We start from the raw sequence: 11,389 nt of genomic DNA, 5'->3' as shown, positions 1-11,389 counted from the left end.
GTTTTTAATTCAAATTCAAATGTAAATCTTCAATATTTGATTTGATCTTCAACCAAACTGTCAAACAAATCTTATAAATGCATTATTAAAAGATATCAACAAATTTGATTAAATCACAATTAGAAAATACACATAGAACAATACCCATCACGATCTGTTGACAAGGGCCAGATGTTGCACACATGTTGGAACATCTGGTCCCACATGTATCTGAAATATCTTGTACATTACTTTGCATAATGTATCCAATCTAAAAAGGAAAACAAAAAAATAGTGTCATATATCCTTCTAGTTGATACACCTCGAAGTTACATAAGTAATCCAAATCAACATTTTCAGAAGCCAATATATCGACTAAATTAAGATCCAATAAATACTCCAAATACACCACATGAGTGTAGTTGATGCTCTTGTTTTAGAATAAGGTCAAAAGTATCAAATAAAGAAGATACACTTTGGTGGCATACTACATTTACAAGTGTCTAGCCATGTTGTCATCATCAATATCGATAACACTTAAAACTATCTAGTGTTTTTGAAACTTATCTTTACAAGACCCGTTGGCCTCCTCAATTTCACGCTTAATGAATTCTAGATGTGATCTGATAGGCACAACCACCATGTACACCTTCTAGCTTTGGTCATTTCAGTGCGGTCAACTTGATGATCTTGAATGGATATATGAAGCATACAATACATATAGTCTATGGGGAATTACCATCACTCCAACTAGTAGATAAAATTTGTATGTTTCTTCATGCCACATGTCAAAAAAAGGTGTTAGATGTCCATGGTCAACGATGATGTGATATGTGGTGTCAAACTTAACTAGTTCAATGTCTCTAACAAAATGGCAAAAAAAATCTGAACCCGGTGGGATCCCAGCCGCCCTTCCCCAAATCTAACGGGGACATGAGATGCTAGTACCCACCCAACATCCACCTCGCCTCACCCCTTACTAAATTTAATTTATTAACCTTATTTTTAATAACTTTATTACCCATTTATCCTTCTTAATCTTAAGATATAAAGTTTATTATAATTATTATTCATTTTTTAAACATACAAATTAAATGATAATGACCAATTATTATGATTATTCTTAAAATGACCAAGTATTTAGTTTTTTTTTTGCTATGAAAAAAAATACATTTAAAATTTTTTTCTTACAATTTATGCGGGTGGAGGCGGGGCGGAGCAGGGAAACTTGTCCCCCATTAGGGATGAGGTGATTGGTCAATTGTTTATTCTAACCGAATTTGAGAGCAATGTGGAGCTTGTACAAGGAAGCAATAGCGGAGCTGCTAATGCTTAAACCCGCCGCTGTTCTGCCATATTGCCATGCCTACCATTTTTTAATTAGAGTAGTCAAATTAATGACATTCTCTTTTGTTATCGACACATTTAAGTGAAATATTATAAAACTAATAAAAAATAAATAAAATAGAAGTAATATAAAACAAGGAAGAAAAATAATTAAATTGTAAAAGATATAAAATATAAAGTTATAACACACCTCTCTTCCCATATATGATTGGCAAGTGTCAACAACAACATAACTTACAGACCTCTAGAACATGATCCATCCTCAACCTCAGAGGAATGAAGTTTTGGTAATTTAAATTTTACAGGAAGGTAAGCAAGACATGGTCAAGAGTTGTTTCATCTAATATTTAATATTATTTTTTCTAAAATGATTATTTTTATTGGAGCTATAATTGTTGGAGCACAATGAACAAGATGAAGATGGAAGAAGAGAGGAAAAACAATTATAACAAACTTTCTACTCGAATTGTAATTCGATTACAAATGGTCTATATCTCTTACAATTGCAAAGCAAATGTAGTATATATATATATATATATATATATATATATATATATATATATATATATATATATATATATACACACAAAACCCATATTGGACCAAACTAATTAAAGTCCATTACAAGGTCCAAAACAAACTAACAATAAACACTCTGAATGTGCATCTTGGTAATGTGACCACTTTGGCTTGTTCATAAACCTAATCATCATTCCTACTGCGTAACAAATGTTAGGTATGGTATTACAGAGATATCTCAGCGAGCCAACCAACTGTTTAAATGTTGTAGCATCTACATCATCACCCTCAGCATCAGAATCCAGCTTGTAATTTGTCTCAGCAGGTGTAAGTGGAGACTTGCAGCTTTTTAGCTCGAATCTCATAAGAAGGTAAAGTTCATAATTCAGCTGATGTAGAATGATACCCTTCTCATAGTACAAAACCTCTATCCCTATAAAGTATACCAACTTTCCTAGTCCAGTCATCGCAAAATCATTTATCAACACCTTGTTAAAGTTGACTATTTCATCATAGCAGCTCCCTGTCAGCAATATGTCATCAACATGAAGACACGTCAGAATCATATTGTCTCCAAAAGGATGTTGAACATAAACACCATATTCCATCTCACATTTCTAAAACCCTGCTTCTTGAAAAACAAATCAATCTTCAAGTTTCAAGCTCTAGGAGCTTGCTTCAATCCATACAAGGCTTTATGCAACTTGTACACCATCCCTTCTTGATTATTTTTCACAAATCTAGGAAGTTTTGACACATAAACTTCTTGTAAAAGACCATTCGGAAATGCAGATTTAACATCCAGATGTATCATAGGCGATTTCTTACTAGCAACTATAGCAATCACTAACTTGATTCTTTCATGTCTATCTACAAGTGGAAACCTCTCAAAGTAATCTAGCCTAGGTTTCTGAAGAAAACCTCTAGCTACTAACCTTGATTTGTGTTTGCCGATTGATCCATCTGGCTTCAACTTCACCTTGAAGACCCATCAGACGCTGATGGCTTTCATATCCCTTAGAAGCTCAGTCAACTCTCAAGTCTTGTTTCTTTATATAACTTCAAGTTCTTTTTTCATAGCCTTCAGCCATAATTTCTTCTTGAGTGCTTATTCTGTAGTCATAGGTTCTGAGTTTACTAACATGGCACATTGAATGACTTCACCTTCAGAGTCTATTTCAGTATCGCTTAACATGTCAAACTCTACAAACTTCTAAATAGTTGTCTCATTCTTTGTGGTCTCTGAACTTGTTCTGAATCTTCTACAGAAACTGGAATAATGTTAGCTTCTGGACCACCTCCAAAAACACCATCTTCAGAATTACCACCTTTAGAAGCATGACCTTCATAAGTTTAACCATTAAAGTCTAGACCACCTTCAAAGTCTGGATCACTTTTAGAGTTTGGATTACATCCAGAATCTCTATCAGAGTCACCTTCTGAATCTCCGTCAGAGTTACCTTCAGAGTCTGCTTCAGACTCTGATTCTCCTTCAGAGTTAGAATCATTTTTAGTTTCAGAGTCATCTTCAGACTTTGACTAATATTCAGAAAAACTTCCAAACTTACTTCAGAAGCACCTCTAACACCAGAGGCAGGATTAGGCATTTTCCAATTCCAAGTTTCTAATTCATTCACTATGACATCTCTGCTGAATTCGACCTTCTTAGTGATTGGACAATAAATTTTATAAGCACATGTATTATGGTACCCCATCAGTAACATTACTTTACTTCTACCATCCAGCTTCTTTCTCTTAACATATGGAATATGTTTATAACATACATAACAAAATACGCTAAGGTGACTCACACTTTCTTATCTCCAGTCTACTTCTTAAAAAGAACACCTTCCTTCAGCTTCTTAGTTAGACATCTATTAAGCACATACGTTGTAGTGGCAACAACTTCTCCCCACAATGAGCGAGGTAGCTTCTTCTCCTTCAGCGTGCTCCTTGTCATATCAAGCAAAGTACGATTTCTTCTTTCATCAAGACCATTGTGTTATGAAGCATACGAAGTATTCACTTTATGATCAACTCCATTGTCTTCATAGAACTGTCTGAACTCTGTAGAGTTATGCTCACATCCCTTATCAATTCCGAGAATCTTCAGCTTCCGACCATTCCGTGTTTATGCCTTCACCATGAAATTCTGAAAAATCGGTAAACACTTCATGTTTAAACATGATGACTGCTACCCATGTCATTCTTGTTAACTCATCTATAAATGACACAAAATACTTGTTTCCTCCAAGTTAAGGTTCCGGGAATATCCCACACACATCTGAATGCACAACTCCCAAAGAATGTTTTGCTCTTGGAACCACTTATGATACAAATGATAATATAGGTTCTTTACGTTTCATGCATATCTCACATGACTTCTTATGCTTCACAATATTCGGAATGCGATGTACCAGCTTCTTTGAACTCATATGTCCCAAGCTTCTTAAGTTCACAAAAAGATAGATTATAATAATGAGATTTATGTAAAATAAAAAAAATAAAAAACAACATATTTTACCATGGTTTGTTCTTCCAACCATGGGGAAACACTTGTTTACCACCTCAGTTATATGTAACAACCATGATGGAAAAATAGTGATACACGTCATTTAAAAAAAACACTAAAATGGTGTTCCTGGGTATCAAACTCACGACCTTTCCATTTTTCACTATGGTTGGTTATACCAACCATAGTGAAAATTTACGCACTATTTATTTTATTACCACGAGCTATAGCCCGTGGTAGAAAGTAGCACACTTTCTATCACACCATTTGTTACCACAAACCACCAATCATGGTGAAATCATTATTCCAACCATAGTGATATATACTTTTGAAATAGTGTGAATGTGGTAGTGGCCCTTTCTAATCCACCCACTTTAAAACTCTATACCATATGACAGAAGAAACCTCACAAAAAATAAAGAGATGGTCCACTACATTTGTACAATGCACACTCCCTGCTACTAGACCTAACACATTTTAATGTCTCAGAAGATTATCCTAGTTGGCAGCCTATTTTGAATGGGCTTCCAGAGAATACCACCACTTTAGATGGTGCCTAGATCTTCTAAATCCTAGATAAACTTAGCATCACCCTCGCAAACCTAACTTTCCTGACCCCAAACAAAGCCAAAATGTTACCTTAAGCGGAACCAACCGAGAAACCCTTAATCGGGTATGGCTTCAAGCCCAAGCATCATCTCGACCACGACTAACTACCCTCCAAAGTAAGGCCAAGCAAACCTCAAGGAGCACCTCCTTCTCCTAGACTAGGAAGATTTTCATCCACCCAAAAATTTAAACTCATACATCCCTTTGCCAAAGAACCAAGGAGCCCACAACCTGAGACTTCTGCTTAAAGATAAGAAAATGTCACTCAAAAGAAACACACGAAGGGCAGTCCCCGTCTAGACATCATGCCAACCCTAACATTAGAGGAGGATTCCTAATTCTATGGGGACCCTAGAATAGAAACTCCTCTCTACCAATGAGGCCATTCTAAGGTGACCTTCCCGGCCTTTCAAAGGGGAACAAATACCTTGAGGCCCATACTTAACAAAAGAATAAAAAAGAATCCTCTATCTCCACTTAATTAATAAATCTATATTAACAAGTCTAAGATCCTTCACCCTTAACCACCTTCCCTTTTAGCTTTAGAAATCCCCCCACTTCATCCCAAGCGACCTTAACACCTCGTTTAGAGCCACCCTAAAGAAAACGCCTCAACAGACTAACCAACTTAGTCCAAACTAAAACCGACATTTTCATAAAAGACTCAAAGAACATCAATATTAAATTCAACACTGAGTTAAAAAAACTGCCATCGACATACTAGATATGAGACACATCCAGTTTCTCCGTACGCACCTTGAACCCTTCAAACACACCTATCGAGACTATTTTTTCCAGTGATGTGCTAAGACCTCTACGATCAGAAAAAAAAGGGGGGAAGAGATCTCCTTGCTTCAGACCCTTATGAATACTAATCGCATCTGTAAGGCACCCATTCATCAACACATATAGATTACACGAGAAAACACAAGCAGAAATCTAAGACCTACAACGATCATCAAAACCAAATGTCCTCAACATATAATCCAAAAGAGACAAACTAACTGAGTCGTAAGCCTTTATAAAGTCCATTTAAAAAACAAACACCCACGCTCAAATATCTTAGCAAGATCTACCACCTTATTAGGAACAATCACTTCATCCACAAATTGCCTCCCCTAGATAAAAACATCTTAGCCACCAACTTGTACAAAGACATAAGAAAAGAAATCGGTATAAAATTTACCATCTCCAAAGGTGGATCCATCTTTAGGATAAGAGTGGCAAAAAAAAGGACGTCAAACTCTTAGGTAACACACCATTCTAAAAAAACTTGTCAAACATCACATAAACCACCTCCATGATTAACCCTAAAAACTTCTAATAAAAAGAGAAATGGAAACCATCAAGATCCGGACTCTTGGATCCATCAATGTCTGCAATCACAACATCCACTTCTGAATGCAGAAACCTATACGAGAGGGATTAAGCCTCGATCGATAAAATATTAGGAAGAGTTACCCCGTCAAGGGTCGGTTTAGAAGTAACTAAATCAGAGAAATTATCCTTAAAGTTTCTAGAAATCTCCCCTCGAACCTCATACACATTGTCCATCCAAATTTACCCACTCAGAGAGCTACCAAGTTGTTCCTACTACTCTTTTTAACACAAGCATGGAAGTACCTAGCTTTGACATCTCCTTCCTTCAACCACACTAATCTGGATCTCTCTAAAAAGTATGAGGGTGTGTTTGTTTCAAGTTATGAGATTACATTTCCGGAAATATGTCCCTTGAAATATAACAATTTCACATTTGTTTCAAGTTTTTAAAAATTATTCCTAGGTATATTTTATTCCCGAAAATGTTGTTTACACATGCTTTTTTTTCATAATTATTCTCATGGTAAAGGGTGGAAATCTAACATTATCGTGAGAATAAAATTTAACTAACTCTAACTTTTCATTATTACTCACATTTATTTTTATTTTTATTTTTAATAATTTTTAAATTAAATTAATTTTACAAACATTACTGGACTTGCGTTTTTGCCAAATACATAATAGAAATATTATTCCTGAAAATAATAATCCTAAAAATATGATTCTGAAGAATATTATTTCATAACTTAGAAACAAACACACCCAAAAAACCTAAAAAATCTCGGCACAGATAATTTCATACAACTCTTGACAAAGAAGAGACCTACTTAGCAACTCCGCAAGAAGCAAAGGTTTAAAAAGCCTATATGAACAAATCTTATTCATGAAGTTCAAATTTCCAAACACCTCTTTAATTTGTATATTATTACTAAATAATAAAATAATTAATTTTATTATACTTTTTATGTTTATAAATTTTCAAAATAATTTTTTAAATTCTTTTTGTAAATAATATATAATATGAAAAGAAGCAAAGGAAATATATCCCCATTTGAAATGGCAAGATTGATAATTTTTCTTTAAATCTCTAAAAGTATGATTTTTGGAAATTTAATTGAAAATTAAGATATTTAAAAAAAAATTGAAAATAAGTTATTTAAATTTTAAAAATCCTCATTTTCTTTATCTTTCTTTTCTCATCACATCACTAACTTATCACATTTATTGCATTTTTTCTTTCAAAATGTACAATGAACATATGAGTGTCCAAATACCATTTTTCAACCTACTACTAATATAGTTTTCACAAATAAACTTGATTATGACCCTTGCCTTTATAGTATTAAAATAAAAAAGTTGTGCAACATGACTAAGATTGTGCTAAATAATTGAAGTTTACAGCTTGAATTCCCAAACTTCCACGCAAAACAACAAAATTTCTCCACCATCACACTCTTTCTTTTCTTTATTTTTAGTGTCATGATTGCTCTTTTGTTTGTTAATGTCAATATACTCCATGTTCATTCATGGTAAACAAACTTCCATTGTCTTCTAAGAAAACCTTTCGGACAAACATCCTCATCTAGTACATGAGATTCTCAGTCAGAATGTTTCATTAACTCAATTCTGATCTTTATAGGACTATCTTCCTAGACATATAGACATTCATATAATGGAATGACTAGTCACTATTACAAATAAATATTTATAAATTTATCGAATAACCGATATATCTGATACACTAAATACATCCGATACACCAGATGTATCAATAATCAGATCTAATACACTAAATACATCCGATATACAAGATATATCAATAATCAGATAAACTAAAAAAAATATTTACATTGTTTAGTAGTCTAATGACTAGAATTAGATCATGGTCCAAGTTCGAACTTGCATCTTTGAAATCGGATTCATTGATATCGGATTCACTGAAATTTGCTCGGAGAAAATATATTTATAATAAAAATCTAAAATGATGGTTAACATTAATTAGTAGCTAAAAGGTTTCTACATTGAATACAAAAGAAGGTTATATTTATAACATAACATGTACTAATAAAACAAGAAATGTCTAATACTAAATTTCATGAAAAAACACAGAATCCCATAATAATAATAAAAATAATAATCTAAAAGTCTTTTCTGAATCTTCTCCATACAACCATACCTCTCACAGACTGCAACATATCTTTCTGATTTTACTTCCAAGTCAGTACAGTACACTCATCAGTTTTAGTTCAGTAGTAGTAGTACATACCCTTCTCTTCAGTCTTGTTTTCATCAATACTCAAGTAACCATTATCACTACTAATTAACTGCTTAATATACTCAAGATCATACCCTAAAGAACTTGGAAGAATTTGCTTCTGATTTTGACTAAAGCATAAGTTCACTTTTTCTGTTTCACTTTCCCATTGGTTAACATCACTTCCTTGACTCAGATTGATCATGCTGTTACTTTGCATGAGATTCTGAAACCCCATTATTTCTTCTTGTTTCCCAAAACTTCCTTCTGATGAACTGCAACAACTTCCCTCACTTCCAAACATGGCAAAACTCTCTCTCATAGGATGATGATATTGCATGGAAGTTATTATACTACTAGTATTAGTGCTAAGACTAGCACCACTGAGCAAGGAGTCTTGGTTATGGTAAAATGGAAGAGAGATTGGTTCAAGGCTTGTGGTGAAGGATGTGTTTGGTTGTGAAATTTGGTTGTAATATGAAGTGCAATGTTGAGAAGGAAATGAATTAGGGTTTTGATAGGGTAAGAGTGAGGTATGAGATTGAGGAAGAAAACTCATGAGCTTCTTCTTGAGTTTTGTGTTCCAGTAGTTTTTGATATCATTATCAGTTCTTCCAGGTAACTGTGCAGCAATAATTGACCACCTAAAATCATGAAAAAAAAATGGAGAAGTTTAAGCAAAAGAAAATGTCATTGTCAATATTCTGGATCTGGATTTTTAGACAAAAAAAGCAAAAAAATTGTACTATATATAGTGAGTTTTTTTTTCTTTTTTGCTATATATATACCTGCTTCCAATATTAGCATAAAGGGTGCAAATGATTCTGTCTTCATCATCTGAAAATTCTCCATGTTTGATGTTTGGCCTTAAATAGTTAAGCCATCTTAATCTGCAACTTTTTCCACATCTTCTTAGACCTAAAAATGTTAATATATGAGATCATGCAGATAGAGAGAGAAAGAAAGATTTATCGATCTGTATATATAGATATATAGATATATATAGATGAGATTTGATGTTAAGTTGAAAAATGTTATACCAGCTTTTTGAGGAAGAGAAATCCAGTTTCCACCAGTTCCATTTCTTTCTATGTACTCTTTGAGCTTTGAATCTTCTTCTGGTGACCATGGACCTTTCTTCACATTTGCTTTGTCACAACAAGGAGCTCTTCCCATTTTTCACAGACTCTCTCTCTTTGGTTTCTCTCTCTTTCTATGATATTATGTTCTCTTTTGTGGGGACTGCTTGTGCTTTATAATAAAGAGACCTTGTTTATAAACAGTTAAGAAAATGTTATTTTATTAGGATTTTAGTCAGAGAAAGAAAAAACATGCAAAACTCAAATGAAGAAATGTTGACATATGTATAGTTTTATTTTATTTAATTTATATCAATCTTGTTAATGTGGAGACTTTTCTATCGGAGAGATCTTTCTAATCTTCAAAATATTATTGGATTTGGATTTTCTTTAATGTCTCCAACCAAATCTAAGTTCTTATAATTAAACTCGTAAATATCGATATTATTAGGTCACACATCATCTGCGTTAGCTCTCATGGGGTGGTCTGTTGATAAACGTTTGAGTTTTGAGAGTTTATTTCTCTCACGGTCTCAATTTTGAATTCCGTTAAATAATAACAATTCTTGTATCAGATTAAGTCTATACAAAATTTTATTTTACTCTGACTTTAAATGAGATCACTGTAAATAGACAGTAAAATTAATCTCTTTAAATTAGACGATTGCAAGGCCGAATATCAATCTTTTAAAAACAAAGACACTATCATCTAGGTTGAAGTATAGAACTTCGTAATTGTGTGTGAGCTTCTATTAGTTGTTTATAAATAAATAAATAAAATAGAGATTGTATTATATCTTAGTTGTTAAATTAATCTATGATTTGATTGATTTCTAATAAGAGAAAAGCATCCAAAGTTTGATATTTATAAAGAAAGAAACATACGAAGAAGAGGTATTGTTGTAGTGTTGGTGATGTTTACAGCTACCAACATTGTGATTCAAATCCAAACACACGGACCAAAATGGATTATTGGCTTTGTTTTCTTTGGAATAGTATTAGTATTAGTGGGGTTTAATCATTATTTTAATCATAATAATTAAGTAATTAAAGCATTGACACAATGCAAAAGCAAAGATTAAAATACTTGAAGTACATGTCTAACTGGAGGACATGTATCATTAGGATGCACCTGAACATTCATGAAATTATGTAGCACGTACTTTTTTAAGTTGTCAATAAATAATTGTGCAAAATCAGGTCATGTTTCTTTTGTGACGGCATACTACCATGTCTATAAACTTTACAAGAAAAATATCAATATGATGAATACATTGTTGGGGTGTGTGTGAGTAAATGAGTTTCACACTAGATAAATGGTGTGGTTATTGATAATTTAATGTGTTGGCTGGTTGAAATTTTAGGCACACATAATTATATGGAAATTTCTTTACCCACCTCCTAACCTTCTTATCTACCTCTGGCGAAATTACCAAAATACCCCTTATTTCGGAAATACATTTCCGAAAACGTACTTTTATTGAAAAAAAAAGTGTTTTCGGAAATGCACTTCCGAAAAACACGAAAAAAAGGTGTTTTCGGAGATGCATTTCCGAAAACACCCCTTTTTTGAGTTTTCGGAGATGCATTTCCGAAAACACTCCTTTTTGGGAGAGGGAGATGTTTTCGGAGATGCATATCCGAAATATTCCAAGACCAAATTGGTCTTGGAATGTTTCGGATATACACTTCCGAAATAATTCAATAATTATTAAAAAATTAAAATCAAGGTGAATCAATACAATTAATAGGTATAAAATGAAAGTGAAT

General features: G+C 33.2%; 2 protein-coding genes across 2 annotated transcripts; both read right to left on the bottom strand.

The window, feature by feature from the left end:
- Window positions 1-1,937: 1,937 nt before the first annotated feature.
- Window positions 1,938-2,453, bottom strand: LOC131621391 (uncharacterized mitochondrial protein AtMg00810-like). The gene has a single exon (XM_058892429.1). The coding sequence runs from the start codon at window positions 2,451-2,453 to the stop codon at window positions 1,938-1,940; it is 516 nt and encodes a 171-aa protein (XP_058748412.1).
- Window positions 2,454-8,142: 5,689 nt separating this feature from the next.
- Window positions 8,143-9,788, bottom strand: LOC131621349 (transcription factor RAX2-like). Its single transcript, XM_058892390.1, has 3 exons — window positions 9,581-9,788; window positions 9,329-9,458; window positions 8,143-9,184 (listed from the first exon to the last, which is right to left on the bottom strand). Exons 1-3 carry the CDS (start codon window positions 9,714-9,716, stop codon window positions 8,533-8,535), a joined length of 918 nt encoding a protein of 305 aa, XP_058748373.1. The 5' UTR covers window positions 9,717-9,788; the 3' UTR covers window positions 8,143-8,532.
- Between the last annotated feature and the right edge of the window lie 1,601 nt (window positions 9,789-11,389).

The sequence above is a fragment of the Vicia villosa genome, unplaced genomic scaffold (genome assembly GCF_029867415.1).
Source record: "Vicia villosa cultivar HV-30 ecotype Madison, WI unplaced genomic scaffold, Vvil1.0 ctg.000004F_1_1_1, whole genome shotgun sequence".
In the NCBI taxonomy this organism is placed as follows: domain Eukaryota; kingdom Viridiplantae; phylum Streptophyta; class Magnoliopsida; order Fabales; family Fabaceae; genus Vicia; species Vicia villosa.
This window is presented reverse-complemented; position numbering and strand designations above follow the sequence as displayed.